This window comes from Stegostoma tigrinum, chromosome 19 (assembly GCF_030684315.1).
Source record: "Stegostoma tigrinum isolate sSteTig4 chromosome 19, sSteTig4.hap1, whole genome shotgun sequence".
NCBI classification, from domain to species: domain Eukaryota; kingdom Metazoa; phylum Chordata; class Chondrichthyes; order Orectolobiformes; family Stegostomatidae; genus Stegostoma; species Stegostoma tigrinum.
In genome coordinates this window covers 6,106,699-6,123,959 of record NC_081372.1, presented here as the reverse complement: position 1 = coordinate 6,123,959, position 17,261 = coordinate 6,106,699, and the positions used below count along the sequence as shown (strand labels likewise).

At 42.1% G+C, this 17,261-nt stretch overlaps 1 protein-coding gene across 2 annotated transcripts in view; it reads right to left on the bottom strand.

Annotated features, from left to right (window-relative positions):
* Positions 1–17,261, bottom strand: part of psmf1 (proteasome inhibitor subunit 1) — a 63,411-nt gene that overhangs the window by 4,189 nt on the left and 41,961 nt on the right. Inside the window, exons 5-6 of one of the 2 annotated variants that reach the window (XM_048550374.1) lie at positions 13,638–13,691; positions 2,383–2,541 (exon numbers count right to left, since the gene is read on the bottom strand). In XM_048550374.1, the coding sequence (XP_048406331.1) occupies positions 2,383–2,541; positions 13,638–13,691 (213 nt within the window). The remainder of the gene's footprint in view (positions 1–2,382; positions 2,542–13,637; positions 13,692–17,261) is intronic. The other variant, XM_048550375.2, reaches the window with a different exon arrangement.

Sequence of the window (17,261 nt, the reverse complement as noted above, 5' to 3'; positions counted from 1 at the left end):
AGTGACTGATAGGTAACCAATGCAGCAGCTACACCTACACAACCTGTTTGATGGCTGATTGACAGTGTTAGACAACAGCGAGATAGAGCTTTCGTACATCTCTGAGGACACCATGTTCGACTTCATAATGGTTTACTAATGTCCTTAAGGGAGGGAAACTGCCATCCTTACCTGGTCTAGCCTACATGTAACTCCAAGCCCACAGCAATGTGGTTGTCTTTTAACTGCTCTCTGGGCAACTAGGGATGGGCATAAATGCGGGCCTAGCCAGCAACACCCACATCTGATTCTGAATGAATAAACAGAACTGAAACAGGAATCAGACTTGGGCAAGATTGGTGCTAAATACTCCTGTAAACATGGGTTTCATGCAAGATAGGGAAGTAAAGAAAGAAAGGAGGATAGCATTATTAATTAAAGTGAATTTTACAATGCTGGGGAGCAAGGATGTCCGAAGGAATCAAGGACAGAATCTGACTGGAGTTTAAAAAAAAACAGTAAAAGCACTGAGGTACCAACAAAATATATTTGCCAATAGGCTTCTATCATGTGGGAAAGATACAGAGAGATGTATGTGCAAGGCAATTACAGAACTGTACAAAACAGATTTACGAGAGCAGACATATGGCTGATGTTTCGTTGCCCTAATATGAACTTGGAAAGTAATAATGTAAAGGACAGAGAGAGGGAAATGTTTCTGAAATGGGTTTAAGAGAATTTCTAGATCAATAAGTTTCTGAAAAGAGGCATAACTATTTCTGCATGAAGTGTCAGAAGGGAACATTTAGGGAACAGCAATCAGAGCATCCTAAGAGTTAGAAAAGGACAAGACACATTCCAGTAAATCTAATTAAATGGATGCACATCAACTTCAATGCAGTGAGGATAGATCTCTTCAAAACTAAGTTCAATGAAAGATTGGCAGGCACAACTGTAACTGATCAAAGGGGTGCCTTTACGGAGGAGATAGATTGGACATTGCTGTGGAAACTTGAAAGGGAAAGGTGAAACAAACAAAGCTAGAACTTCCGAGATGATGAAAGAGATAGGGAATAAGGTGAAGCAGCAAAAGGGCACAGATGATAAGAATCAAGATGAATAGAGAAAGTTGCAAGGGAAAGTATGAAAAAAAGAAAAGCAACGAGCAAGTATGGGAAGAGACCGGCAGCTACATAAAAGGGAAGCCTCGGCCTTCTAAAGGCAAACAAATAATAAAACAGTAGCAAAAATAAAAGTCATTCTAATTAACAATCAAGCGGCACAATGGTTCAGTGGATAGTACTGCTGCCTCACAGGACCAGGGGCCATGATTCAATTCCAGTTTCTGGTGACTGTGTGTGGAAATTGCACATTCTCCCCCCCCCGGTCTGCGTGGATTTCCTCTGGGTGCTCCGGTTTCCTCCCACAGTCCAAACATATGCAGGTTAGGCGCATTAGCCATGGGGAATGCAGGGTTATAGGAACAGAGTAAAGGGGAGGGTCTGGGTGGGATGGTCTTTGGAGTATCGATGTGGACTTGATGGGCTGAATGCCCTAGTTCTACAAATGCAGAGATTCTATGAAAAGTGATTTACGCATGTCAGCAGAGGATATTGCTCCATAGCCACCTCTAATGCTGCAGCTAATTTCCGATTCTGTGGAATGCTAAGTACAAATCAAAATTTATTTTGCATTTCTTACTACCCTGGGATCCTTACGACCATCTTTCCCTCTATGCTCCAACTTCCTCATATTGCTCTTCGCTATAATGTTGCTTCTACTAAATTCTGTCACTCCAGTCTGTCTCACACTCTTTATTTTAGTCACTATGTACTTCAATTTTTGCTGCTCCCTTAGTCCTGTAACCTTGCTTGTGTCTTCTTCACTACTTCGGCTCTATCACTTCACCACTTTCTCTTGGTGTTGCTTCTCCACCTCAAGCTTCTCTCCCATTATCTCTCTTCCACTTGCATCTTCTGTCCCTCTAATGCTTAGCCTTTGTCATCTCTCGCCTGCACTTTTGTCGGTCTCTCCACCACCACTTGTCACCACATGCTCTCATCCGACTTGACCCCTCGCCCCCAACCAAAACTCAATTGCACTCTCTCTTCTATTCCTGACCTGAATATTCCTGCTATGCTGTCCTGCACTATGCAAATACTCAGTGATGCAATTACAGACAATATTCTTTCAAAGTATGCTCTATTTGGAGAAAACACTGAACTGTACATGGTAATATTGCTAGGAGCAATGGAGCTCTGGAGATCGAAACATTTAATCTAGAGTGAAGCATGTTGAGTTAGAAATAATTGTTCCTACACTGCGCTGCCACAAATACAATGAAACATTTCACTTGCAAAAATTCCTGAGAATTTCTATTAATATGAAAAAGTTCATACTTACCCAGAACGACTGGGACCAACTGGTCCAAATGGATCAAATCTGGCTCCAGGTGGGACTGAACCAGGAGGAAGCTGTCCTGGTATCCCCGATGATGGGTCAAAGCCAGAACGTGGTAATCCTGACCTTAAAGGATCAACAATCATTCCACCTCTCCGTTCACTAGGAAATAAAAGAAAAAAAGACCCTTCAGCCCGGGGGTGGTGGCGGGTGGTTGTTTTGGGGGGGGGGGGGGGGGGGGGGGGGGGGGAAGAGAAGAGATAAAAATCAACAAGTCAGAATCCAACAGGGACTGGAGGCAAAAAATGAAGGTCTCAGATCTTCAATCTGAGAACAGAGAATGATCCATTCATTCAGGGCTAGGTTTCAACTTTAAACACAGACTCTTCAGTTTTTCAAAGTTTACTGCGAATGAGAAGAGAGTGCTGTCTCGTTGGCAAGTAAACAGGGATTGGTAGAGTGATAACCTCAGGGAATCTCTCTCCCATTGCAACTCTCTTGTAATCTCTTCGGCCTTGAAACTGCTTGACCATGTCCTGAAGCAAACCAGGTACCACAGCCACATCGCCTTCCTCAGCACCTGCCTACGGAACCTGATCATCCCCAATGGACTCCCTAACCTGTTCTTCCTCTCACCCATCCCTTCCTCCCACTCCAAGCCGCACCTCCATCTCCTACCTACTAACCTCATCCCACCTCCTTGACCTGTCCGTCTTCCTTGGACTGACCTATCCCCTCCTTACCTCCCCACCTACACTCTCCTCTCCACCTATCTTCTTTTCTCTCCATCTTCGGTCCGCCTCCCCCTCTCTCCCTATTTATTCCAGAACCCTCACCCCATCCCCCTCTCTGATGAAGGGTCTAGGCCCGAAACGTCAGCTTTTGTGCTCCTGAGATGCTGCTGGGCCTGCTGTGTTCATCCAGCCTCACATTTTATTATCAGGGATTGGTAGAGGTGTGGCCATGGAGAATGAATCAGTTAAAGCTTTATGGCAACAGAAACATAAACACAGAAGACAGGAGGAGTAGGCCATTCAACACCCCCAGCCTGCTCCGCCATTCATCAAGTTCAATGACCTAATCCCACTCTCCCCCATACTTCTTGATTCCTTCAGCACAAGAGCTATATTTACCTCTTTCTTGAAAACGCAATGTTTTTGCTTCAACCACTTTCTGTGGCAGTGAATTTTACAGGCTCACCTCTCCCTGGGAAGACATTTCTCCTCATCTCAGTCCTAAAAGGTTACCTCTTATTCTTAAACTACGACCCCTGGTTCTGGACGTATCTACCATTAGGAACATCAATCCTGCACCTAATCTGTCTAGTTCTGTTAGAATGTTATAGGTTTCTGAGAGTTTCCCCTTCATTCTTCTTATTTCCAGTGAATACAATCCTTACTGACTCAATCTCTCCTCATATGTCAATTCTGCCATCCCAAATATCCATTTGGCAAACCTTTGCTGTACTCCCTGTATAGCAAGAACATCCTCCCTAGATAGAGACCAAAAATGTACACAATATGCTCCGTATGCCCTCACCAATGCCCTGTACAATTGTAGCAGGACATCCTCGGCTCTGTACTCAAATCATCTCATAATGAAAGCCTTCTTTATACATTTGCCTTTTTTAATATTTGCTACACCACTCACTTACGTTCAGCGACCACTGCACAAATATGCCCAAGTCTTGCTGAACATTCCCAATCTCAATTTACAGCAACTCAAATAATAATCGCCGTCCTATTTTTGCTACCAAAGTGTAACCTCACATTTAGTCACATTAAACTGCATCTGCCAATCACTCAGCCTGTCCAAATCACACTTCAACATCTCTGCATCTGCTTCATACAACATCCTTCCACCCAGCTTAAGTTTTAAACATGCAGGTTGACTCTAACTGATAAAGACATTGCCCTTGGATGTAAACAAGAGAATAGCTGTCAGCTATTTTGTATTGTTGTAACAAAGAGAGTGCGTGTATGATCAGAATCCCTTTGGTAATCAATCAGCACTCTCCTCTCATACACAATAAACATTGCTTTCCCTTGATTTTGGTATTGCAAACTGTTCTGATGAGTGCAAGCTGAAAGCTTCAGTAAAATACATCTTTTTTCAGCAATATTATGTTCCAAAGTTCTGAATGACTTAATGCCTTTATATAGAGTGCTGCACTGTCAGAGGTGGTCTTTCGTATGAGATATTAAACCAAGCCCTGGTCTGCCCCCTTAGGTAGATGTAATAGATCCCTTGGCATGATTTTGCAGACGAGTAAGGGTATTTTGCCCAATACTTATTTTTTGTTGAAAACCTAAAAGTAGATTATTTGGACATTTTTATTTTCTTTATTGATTCATGAGACGGTGGCATCATTGGCAGGGACAGCAATGTGGTGCCCATCCCTAATTGTCCTTAAATTTCAAGGTTTAGTTCATAGTTTATTTGTTTGACCATTTCAGAGAATAATTAAGAGTCAGCCACATTCAGAGAGGTTTGGGGTTATATGTCAGCTAGGCCAAGTAAGGAAAACAGATTTAATCCCCTTAAGAATATTAGTGAACCACACAGGCTTTTATAGCAATCAATTACCATTTCAGGGTCACCAGTACTGAAATGAGCTGTTAATTGTAGATTTTATTAATTGTTTTAAATTCCACCATCAGCTGCTTTGGTCAAATTTGAACACTTGGCCCAAGAACATTAGCCTGTAACTGTTTGATTAGCTCAGTGGAAATACCACAATCCCTTTGTTTCCTTGTTAATCTCCCTGTAATAGGTGGTGGCTTGCTATACATAACTGCTGCATTCAAACATTGTGATAGTAACTACATTTCAAAAAGTTGCTTCACTCTTTGTAAACTGGAAAATTCTGAGACTGCGAAATGCAGGGTTGGAGAGATTTTTGATCTATTAAAAGACAGTTAAGTGTCACAGATTGAAATGCAGTTCCCTTTGAGGGTCAACCAAAGCAGCTCCAAAGTTGATGGTCATTGGACTTTTAAGAGCTGGGTTCAGGCTCTTGTGGTACAGTGGCAGTGTCCCTTTCTCTGAGCCTAAGTTCAAGTCTTACCTGTTCCAGAGGTGTGTAATCTCTGAACAGGATGATTAGAAAATATCAGAGGTAGGCTCTTAAGTTGAGGGTAGTAAAATAAAACAGTCAGCAATGTGTAACAGCATTGCTGGATAAAAAGGACGAGCCAGGTTACTGGTCAAAGTATCCCTGTAACACTGTACAGTTTGCCTCGTGAATTATGATTATACACAGAATTCTTTGAATAAAACTTTTGTATTAAAAAGCAGGAGCTGGGGTCTTAGGAGTCATACGACATAGTGGGAGTGCCCCTCTTTCTGAACTAGAAGACCTGTTCCAAATGTGTTTCAATACATTTCAGATTAGACTGATCAAAAAAAAGAAATACTTTGAATGCTGTGCAATGATTTTATCAAACTTCTCTGAAGTCTTGCACATCAGCTTTGTGTCCCATACCTCAGAAAGAACACACTGGGCTAGGAGAAGCATGAAGATGTTAGGGATAAAATATGTCAATGTGCCAGCTCATGAACCTCTTCCAAAAAAAAAGTGTTGGTTTCTTGTGTAACAGCATCTCTGAACAGAAAAAAAGAATAAAAAAAAAAGAGTTGGGTTCTTAGGGTGGTACCGTCACTTCCTCTCGGACAGAAAGTCTAAGTTCAAGTCTCGCTGCCCTGGAGGTTTAGCTCAACACATCTGAACAGGTTGGCTAAAACAACAAAGATCCTTGACGCTGCCTAAAATCTCCTGCTTTCCAGTTGCTGATACACTGAGAAATGCGAAATGTGGTGTAATCTTATACATAAAACTGTTAACAAAGTAAACAGCTGATGCGGACTGCAGGCAACTTCAGCCAGCTGTTTGGCCTGATAACAATGAAGGCTTCAGGTTGATTCAATCCGAATGAAACAGCCCAAATATCTGATGTTGATTGGAATCAGCGGAACTTCTAAATCAAGAAGTACATGATGATCTCACTGAACCGAAGAAGTGTTAGGTTCTTAGGATTCTTGTGGTGCGGTATCAGTTCCCTACTGGGACAGGAGGTCCAAGTTCAAGTCCAACTTACCCCAGATGTGTTACAACTTGCCTGAACAGGTTGATTGGAAAAATATCTACTGACATTTCTTTGTAAAACAGGGATTATCTCGGTGTAATCGAGTATCCCTAACTCTACGGCAAGAGGTCCAGGTTCAAGTCCCATCTGCTCCAGACAGGTTGGATTCTAGACAGGGAAAAGATCCAGAAGGAAAGGTGGAAACCGGTACTTGCATTAAATGATGGATTTACAATTAACAATTGTAAATCACTGCAAGTGCCTAATTCGACATATGCATATCAGAAATATTAGTGCTATGGAGGTGGCAGGGAAGTGCAGTTATAATAATCGGATCACCCAAGAGACCCTGCCTGCAGCCTCAGCTGGATATAGTAAACTGAATGGCCAATTCATGCTCTAACCTTTTATAATCTTATGAGAAATGCATACTTTTTTCCTTTGATATGGGCTATCATGTTCTACAATCCAGGAACTAAATGCTGGTTGGGAACTAGTCTGTCCACACTTTTGCTGATTTCTGCATTTTCTGTTACAATCTCAAGGGAATTAAGGCTTGAGTGTGTGACAGCCATTACAAAACTGGTAACAAGGGTATTCAAGGGTATGTGACCTTTTGGAAGGGCGATGGGGTAACTTTGTCAGGGCAAAATGGAATAAGTATCTAAGCGAGAAATGATCTTGGATCAGACATGCAGGATCCATATAGATGCAGGTGAGAAACAACAAAGGGGATGATACTGGTGGGAGTAGTGTATAGGCCCCCAGCAAAATTGCTGTTTTGTGGTTCACAGAGGAAATAAGGAGGTAATGAGGACATGTTAAAAAAGGCAGTACATTAAACATGAGTGACTTTAACCTTTGCACAGATTGGAAAAAGCACATTGGCAGACATAGCCATAAAGGAAGAATTTATGGAGTGAATCAAAATAGTTTCGATAACAATATGTTGTGGATCCAGTCTGGCATCAGGCTATTTTGAATCTGGTAACGTATAAGGAGGCAGGTTTAGTAAATTATCACAGGCTCAAGGATCCCCCGGGGAACAGTGAGGATAACATGGCAGAATTTAGCATTCAGTTTGAAGGCAAGAAACTTGGCTTGGAAACACATTATACTAAAACTGAAGTAACTACATGGGATTGAGGGCAGAATTGGCTGCAGTGAAGTAGAAATGTGTTTAGCAGAAAGGTTCAAGAACATGGGCTGATATTTAAGAAAATAATTCATGCCTCACAGGATTCTAGGAAGGGGATAAATCAATCATGGCTAACTAGGAAAGTTATGGATAACATCTCATTGAAAGACAAAACACAATTTGGCAAAGATTAATAGTAAATCAGAAGATTGGGAATTTTTAAAAGCCAAGAAAAGATGACCAGAAATAATAAAATTGGAGAAAGTAAACTATGAGGGATTAATTTTGAGGTGGTAGTAGGCTGATTAGATAAAAGGGAACCAGAAAATGTAACATATTTAAGTTTCCAAAAGACATTCTATAAAGGTACCACATATAGAGCTACTTAACAAAATAAGAGCCCACTGTCTTGTGCATATTTATTTATGTGGAGAGAGGACTGGCAAACTAATATAAGGCAGAAAGCTGGGGTTATAAAAAGGGCACTTTCAGGAGGGCAACCTGGAATTAGTGGAGTGGCAAAGGGATCAGTACCATGTCCACAATTATTTGCAATATGTGTTAAAGGATTGGTTTTGGGTAATCTGTTTTTTTGCCATTTATATAAGTGATTTGGGTATGAATATAGGAGGTATTGGTTACTAAGTTTGCAGGTGACAGCAAAATTGGTGGTGTAGTGGACAGCGAAGAAGGTTATCTCTCAGTATAATGGGACTGCAAACTGATGGGCCAATGGGCTGAAGAGTGGCAGATGGGATTAAATCTAGCTCAATGTGAGGTGCTACATTTTGGTAGGGCAAATCAGGCTGGACTTATACACTTAATAGTAAGGTCCTGGGGAGTGTTGCTGAACAGAGACACCTCGGGGTGCAGAATCATTGTTCCTTGAAAGTGGAGTCACAGGTAAACAGGATAGCTAAGAAGGCGTTTGGTGCACTTGCCTTTATTCATCAGTGCATTGAGGGTAGGAGTTGGGAGGTGATGTTGCAGCGGAACGGGACATTGGTTAGGCCACTTTCGGAATACTGTATTCAAATCTGGTTTCCCTGCTGTAGGAAAGATGTTGTTAAACTTGAAGGTGTTGAAGAAAGATGTTATCAGGCTTCAAGGATTTGAGCTACAGGTAGAGGCTGAATAGGCTGGGGCTATTTTCCCTGGAACATTGAAGGTTGAGGGGTGACCTTATAGGAGTTTATAAAATCATTAGGGACATGGACAGGGTGAATAGCCAAAAGTCTTTTCCCCAGGTGGAGAGTTCAAAACTACAATGCATAGGTTTAAGCTGAGAGGGGTAAGATTTAATAGGGACTAAGGGGCAACTTTTCAGCACAGAGTGGTATACATATGGAGTACGGAGGCTGATACAATTACAACATTTGAAAGGCATCTGGTTAGGTAAACGAATAAGAAGGGATTAAGAGGGATATGGGCTAAATGCTGACAAATGGGACTAGATTAATTTAGGATACCTGGTCAGCAAGGACGAGTTGGGCCAGAGGATCTGTTTCCATGCTCTACATCTCTAGGACTCTACTGACTTTGGTGATAGACAAAAAGTACTACCTTCAAGTTTGCAGATAACACAAAAATATGTGGGAAAGTGAATAGCGAGGATAGCACAAAGGGTCCACAGTGGGATAGGGATAGCAAGGTGTAGAGCTGGATGACCACAGTAGGCCAGGCAGCAGAGGAGCAGGAAGGCTGACGTTTCGGGTCTGGACCCTTCTTTGGAAAAAAGGTCCAGACCAAAAGTGTCAGCCTTCCTGCTCCTCTGATGCTGCCTGGCCTGCTGTGCTCATCCAGCTGTACACTTTCTTATCCCAGACACAGCATCGGCAGTTCCTACTATCTCTTACAGTGGGATAGAGATGGATGGAATATTATTCAGGGAAATGTAAGGTTATGCACTTTAGCAGGAAGAGGTGACTAATATTTCAAATGGGGAAGGACTGCAGAAGGCTGCAGCACAAAGGGATTGAGCAGGAAGAAATTTTGTGCATGACTCACTAATAGGGAAGGGCAGATAGAATGCTGGCCTTTATTTCAAAAGGAATGAAGTATGATAATAGGTAAGTCTTGCTAAAAATATACAAAGCACCAATTAGACGACACAGTTTGGTTCCTTCCCTGAAGAAAGACATACTAGCATTGGACATAGTCCACAGAAGGCTTACTAACTTGATCCCAGGTAATAGGAGAGATAATGAGGATTATCAGATCAGCCATTGTATCATTGAATGAAGGAGCAGATGCATTAGGCTGAATGGCCTACGTCTGCTCCTACGTATTATGATCTTATGTTCCCAAATATGCCACATGGATTTTCAGTTATGCATGAGTAGCATTCTGGGGGAGGGGCATGTACCAACAAGGGATACAGAATGAGGACTGCAAAATCTACTGAACGACATGGTAAGTGGAAAGGAATCAATATGCAACTTAAGACTACACTATCTGATAGTATGTCATATTTCAAAGTAAGTGTAGATGAAAACAATTTAATTCAGCACAGAATTTCTAAATAAATGTCTGGAGAAGAGCCGAAGGGGGTTTATAATGAGGAACTTTACTAACATGGACAGTTTCAATCAGAATGGTTTAATTATATAACAGATTAAACTTTCCTCAGGCAATTATTAATTCATCGTCTTATGAACCAATCAATTGGTGCTGTAACTGAAAAACTGGATAATGTTACAACAAGCACAGAGAATACTGGAAAAGCTCAGTAGGTCAGGCGGCATTTGCGGAAAGAGAAAAAAGCTTAATATTGCAAATCTGGTAAAACTGTTTTGTTTAGAGATCCAGGTGTAAAAGGGATTAACTTTCTACTCCAAAGGTCTATGGATGCTCAGACATTGAACATATCCAACACTGACTGTGATAGGTTTTTAAACATAAAGAATTAAGGGATATGATAATAGAGCAGGAAAATGCAAAACACAAAACGCAGAAAAGTGGTGGACAGGAGGCCTCCATCCTCACTTTATATAACATAGGCATGGTTATTTGTGTCTGGAATGAGACAAGATAACATTGTCACCAACCAGCAGACAATTTTCTCCCTGACTCTACCACTTCTTTCTTCAATCTCTGCCTCTACATTCTGTCTGTTGGGACATATTTCTTCCCTTTGCTCTCTCTCAACCAACTTGGACAAGAGTAGTCTCCTGCACGGTCAACTATCTCCTCCTTATTCAATCAAAAGATGTGGAAAAGGCATACTCAATTACAAGTTCTGACAGGAAGAAAATATAGTTTAACCATTGCATCTCAGTTCTTGTGACAGTGCACAATGAACTGTCCAGCTTCACGGTACTTCGAATCTGTAATTTATGCATGTAAAGTGGTTTAAAATGATTGCATGTGAAAGGCACTATACAAACGTAAGCATTTCACTTACAAGCAAATCATCACAAGGTATAACCTTGAGAAACAGAAAGAATAACTGACTGGGTAGGAGCTGAAAGAAGCAACTGCTTTGACATGCACTAAAAAATCATGGATTGAGATATCAAACAGTGAGGGCAGGTCAAACTGTAACATACTCAGAAAAAATTGTACAAAGTTAATAGAGAGCTACAAACACATTACCATGTCAGCTGAAACATAATCACCTACTTAACCAAAATGAAAAAGCTGCTCTGCAGGTTACAATTGGAGATTCCAGTCAGTGTTGGTTTGATTAAAACGGGAGGTGATTTATCACCCTTGACCTCATAAATCACAGAATAATAATGGGAACTCAGGAGTACACTTGAGCATACTGTAATACAATGTAGATTGACTGATAAAGGGCAGTAAGATCAAGATCTTCTAGCATGCAGTACATCCTCAATTAAAAACTGCTGTTCAACCACAAGCTGGACACTGATACTTAATTGCAGTTTAATCAGAAAACATTTGCATCCAGAAATGAACATTGTAAAACATGGGAGAACAAGTTTTAAATTTGACATGAGATGGAGAAATGCCAAGGATAGATGACAAGAACCTGAGTAGCAATTTTCAATTCTGTTAAGTCAATGACTTTCAGTCAGAAGGGAAGATACTAGAAATAATCTGTTGTGTTTTTTTTAAACTAACACTAGTGGTGCTGATCATTTAAACAAATTGCTCTATGACCTTAGATAACACGGCATGAAGCTGGATGAACGCAGGAGGCCAAGCAGCAGAGGAGCAGGAAAGCTTGACGTTTCGGGTCGGGACCCTTCTTCAGAAATGGGTCTGTGACGGAGAGTCCCGACCAGCTTCGCACCGTGTTAGCTTAGATTCTCCAGCATCGGCAGTTCCTGCTATCTCTGCTCTATGGCCTACTGCTTTAACTCCTTAACTGTCTCTGGGTCAAAATCCTGGAACTCCCTTCTTAACCTAACTGAGGGTCTATGTCCTAACGACTGCAGCAGTTCAAGAAAGCAGCTCAATGTCAGCTTCTCAATAGCAACTCGGTGGGGGGACAATTGGGGTGCATATCCATGAACAAACAAATAAAAAGAGAAAATTAAACAACCCGTGAACCAACTAACACGGATAAATCCCTACTACGCAAAAATTGTTACAGGTTTTACAAGTGGAGACTTGATAAGAAAAACACTTAGTATTTGGTTCTTTCAAGAAGACCTGTCTTATTTTGAATTGTACAGATAAAGCTTAGATTGCTATGAATTGTAGGAAACAATTAAACAGAAGTGGAGGGAACAAATATTGTCTCATTGGAAGCTTTCTTTGAATGCTAAAAAGAAAAATCTTTCTGTATATTGCTATTCTTTCATTCAGGCCAAGTTCATACACAAATTAATCTCAGGAGGTAAATCGTTTGTATAGTTAATTATTGCCATCCAAGATTAACCTCCAGAAAACCTTGAATATGTGTAAACTAAACAGGCCACAGAAGAATTACAAAGAAAACAAGACCTTACTGACTTGAACCCCTGTGAAGATAATAACAGTTTCTATAAGGCAATGCAGCTTCACATTTACTTTGCAAAGGACTTTATGCACCATTTTATTTTGCTATGGCGGGTGCTGAATAAACAACACATGAAGATAATGTCAAGGAACAGGAGAGGGCAAATATCAGGATTCAGGCTGGCTCAGTAGAACTGAATTTGGGGATCAAAACAGAGCCTATATTGAACCTGGGATCATAGAAAAAACAATAAATTACCTTGAAAGGTTTTCATCTGTTCATCTCCAAAAAAAAAGTGTTCATTCAACCTACTGCTCTCCGAAACCACACGAGGATGGTACAAGATAAGGCAGTGTGCTTATAATATTGGCACAGGATGAGACAGAGCTGATAGCATTTTTGAAAGGACAATTTCTCTTAAAAAGACAACAAGCAAGAGGTACGAGATTAAACAGACGCATGGAGGCCTCTGCACAGCTTGTATTATCATGAGTACCCAACAACAACAACTTTCACTTCTTTAGTACCTTTAATGCTGTAAACTGCTCCAAGGTCCATCGCATGGCTGCTCCCCCAGACATGAACTGAAACCAAATCATGAGGGCATCAACAGCAAAGGTGACTGTAAGTTTCTTCTAAGTGGTAGATCTAGGAGTGTTTTAAAGGAGGGAAAAAGATACCCAGATGTCTCAATAATTAAAGAGCTTACAGCCTTGTTGGCTGAAGGCAGGGATGTCAGTCGTATGATGATTAAAACTGCATATGCACAGGAAGCCAGAGGTCAAGCAGTTCAGAAATCTTGTGTGGCTAATAGATGTGCGGGTGAGGCTGTGGATGGATTCGAAAATTCAAGATCTCATGCTATAACTCTCGGCATAGATTAGCGTTACTTACAGACTGAGCAAATTTAAATGGACATAACCACAAGTCCAATACTCAAGTCTGTTTCTGATTCAGCAAAGATCTACTTCAGTTTTCATTTTGTGCTTGCATTACACATATTGTAGCAGGGTATGCGCTTGTGAAATCCTCACTACTGAACAAATCTTATATAGGTTTGCGAAATTGGAATAATTGTGGTTGAAAAAGTTAGAGAGGACACAAGACGTCATAAATGCACTCATACCCAAAAGGGTCGAGATCATCTCCTCCTGATGCAAACGGTGCCATCGGGTCAGACCTAGAATGGGAAACATGGGAGAAGGAGATGCATTTGTTATCTGAGCAGCTATCAATGATTAAGACATTTAAAACACTTTTAAAATTCATAATGTCATGTCATGTCATAACCCATGGTGAATGTCTTAAAGTAATTCAGGTACTTTAAAGCCATCTTCCTATGACACACTACCATCAATGAATCGTCAGCAATGACATTCCAGGTTCACAAATGTCCAGAACCCTAACTGGACCAGTCATACAAATGGCATGGATGCAAGAGCAGATCAGAGACTGGAAATTCGCCAGCAAGTAACATCTCTTCAATCCCTACACGGCAAAAGTGATAGAATCTGAAATAAAGAGAGAGAGGAGGGGTGGGGCTGGGGCTGGGGAAGGTGATAGGTGAGTGGAGGTGGGCAGTGGTGGAGATTGGTCAGTGAGGTGGGAGGAGTGGATAGGTAGGAGAGAAAACGGACAGGTTGTGTCAGGTCAACGAGGCGGGGATGGGGGGTGGGCAGATTTTCAAACTAGTAAAGTCTACATTGAGACCGAGATAATGGGAGCTGCAGATGCTGGAGAATCCAAGGTAACAAAGTGTGGAGCTGGATGAACAGCAGGCCAAGCAGCATCTCAGGAGCACAAAAGGTGATGTTTCGGGCCTAGACCCTTCATCTCTCTGATCGAGGCCATTGGGTTGTGGGTTCCCAAGGCAGGATATGAGATGTTCCACCTCCTTCCAAAGAACCAAAAAAACCTTCCACATCAAACAGAGGTTCACATGCACATCCGCTAACGTGGTCTACTGCATCTGCTCTTCCCGATATGGCCTCCGCTACATCGGTGGCACAAACAGGAGGCTCTGAGACTGCTTTGTACAGCACCTACACTCTGTTCGTGACAAACGACAATACCTTTCAATCGCAAACCATTTCAACTCCCCTTCCCACTCCTTGGACAATATGCCCATCCTATGCCTCCTCCAGTGTCACAATGATGCCACCCAGAAACTGGAGGAGCAGCACCTCATATTCTGGCTTGGGAGCCTACAACCCAATGGTCTCAATGAGGACTTTACCAGTTTCAAAACTTCCCCACCCCCGGCCCCATCAAATGACCAACCCTCCTATTCATCCCTGCCTCCTTGACCTGACACAAACTGTCCGTCTTCTCTCCCGACCATTCAGTGACCAATCTCCACCACTGCCTGTCTGCACTCACCTATCATCATCCCACCTACCTTCCCCAGCCCCACCGCATCTCTTTTCTATTTATTTCAGAGCTCCCTTCCCTCTACCCCATTTCTGAAGAAGGGTCCCAACCCAAAACGTCAGCTTTCCTGCTCCTCTGATGCTGCCTGGCCTGCTGTGTTCCTCCAGCTCCATACTGTGTTGTCTCTGACTCCAACTTCGGCAGTTCTTACTATCTCTAAAAGTGATAGAGTGCTCTCTTCTTGGCTGGATGAGTGCTGCCCCTATATATGACTCTAAGAAACTTGACACTTTCCAGGCCAAAGCAAGCCACTTAACTGGCACCATCCATCACTTCAAACCTTTATTCCCTGCACCACTGATGCAGCAGTGAATACCATTCACAAGGTGACCTGCAGTTATTGGACATTGACAGGACCTTCCAAATTCACAAACACTCCCACCTGGATGGAAGAGAGCAGCAAATGCACAAGAACACTTATTTCTGCAGGTTTCCCTCCATGTCTCACACGGCTCTGACTTGATAGTACAGTGTCGTTCATTCACATGCTTTGAACTCCCGCCCCAGCGACACCTGTGCAAGCCCCTTCATAACCTTGGCAGTAGTTCAAGAAAGTGGATCACCACCACCTTCAAGGGTAAGACATATCTGCCATGCCAACAATGTCCACATTCCATGAATGAAAAGAAATAAGGAATAAACAAGTACTAGCTTTCTCCAGGATGCTAAAACTATACAAGCAATTGTTCAACTGGTCCTGCCCATCTCATATCGCGCAGAATGTGTAATCACCAGCCAAAGCAATTAATGGAGGCTCATGCACTGTTTGAATTCTGCAAAGCTTCAGATTTAGCATCACAAAGATGCAGAGGCCAACCTGTAACCACTCAGCTGGTGTCCTGTAGGCCCTCTCATAACTCTGTACTTCTCCAATTCTGTCTGCTTGAAAATACACAATTTTTATGACTGCAACAGGTATGGTCATGTTTTCAACTTCCTGGGCCCCAAGTTCTGGACTTCGATCATATCTCCACCAAAGACCTCTCTCTAGCTACCTCTAAGACACTCCTTAATACTTACCTTTTTGACCAATCATTTGGTCATCACCTGTCCTATATCTCTCTATCCATGTGTTGAATACTGTCTCTTTATTATTTTGTGATCAGATACATAACGAATGACCACTAATATATTTTTTCAAGTGTGACAATCCATCTCAAAAATGTCTCCAATCAACATCGTAGTGGCCCAATTGTCTTTGGCATATACAAATACTGCCGCCAGTTCTCTCTAAAAATGATACTCAGTGAGGGTAACTAGCAAGACACAAGTACATCTGAAAAACAAGAACAAAGAATGAAGAAAATTACAGCACAGGAACAGGCCCTTCCGCCCTCCAAGCCTGCACCAATCGAGATCCTCTGTCTAAACATGTCATTGATTTCCTAAGAGTCTGTATCCCTTTGCTCCCTGCCCATCCATGTACCTGGTCCAGATACATCTTAAAAGACGCTATCGTGTCTGCAAACACTACCTCCGCTGGCAATGCGTTCTACTCACCCACCACCCTCTGCATAAAGAACTTTCCACACATATCTCCCTTAAACATTTCCCCTCTCACCTTGAAATCGTGACCCCTGGTAACCGAGTCCCCCACTCTGGGGGAAAAAAAGCTTCTTGCTATACACCTTGTCTATACCACTCATGATTTTGTAGGCCTCAATCAGGTCCCCTCTCAATCTCCGTCTTTCTAATGAAATCCTAATCTACCCAACCTCTCTTCATAGCTAGCACCCTCCACACCAGGCAACATCCTGGTGAACCTCCTCTGCACCCTCTCCAAAGCATCCACATCCCTTTGGTAATCTGGCGACCAGAACTGTAAGAAGTACTCTAAATGTGGCCGAACCAAAGTCTTATAAACTGCAGCGATAGCAATATGGACACTTGAGAGGGGAAAACTTGGCAGTAAATATTCCATTACTAGAAAATTTGAGATTGTTCTCTTTGGAGCAAAGATGGTCACAGAGCGATTTGATACAGAGTGACACCAAGATTGGAGTTTGATTTCTGTAATGGCTGAGATCACTATGAAGGCTGCACCTTCTTAACTTGGCCTCTCAACTAAGGTGTGGTGACCCGCAGGTTAAACTCACTGCTAGTTGTCTCTTTCCCTCTCTCCAATGGGAAAGCAACCCACAGGCTGTTGAGATTATGGTTTTCTTTATTCATTCATGGGATGAAGGCATACCAGCTAGGCCAGCATTTATCACCTTCCAACTGCCCATCAACAATCAATTCAAGGTCCTCATTAGACTCTTAATTCCAGTTTTATTTTTTAAATTGAATTTAACCTCCACCATCTGCCGTGGCAGGAATT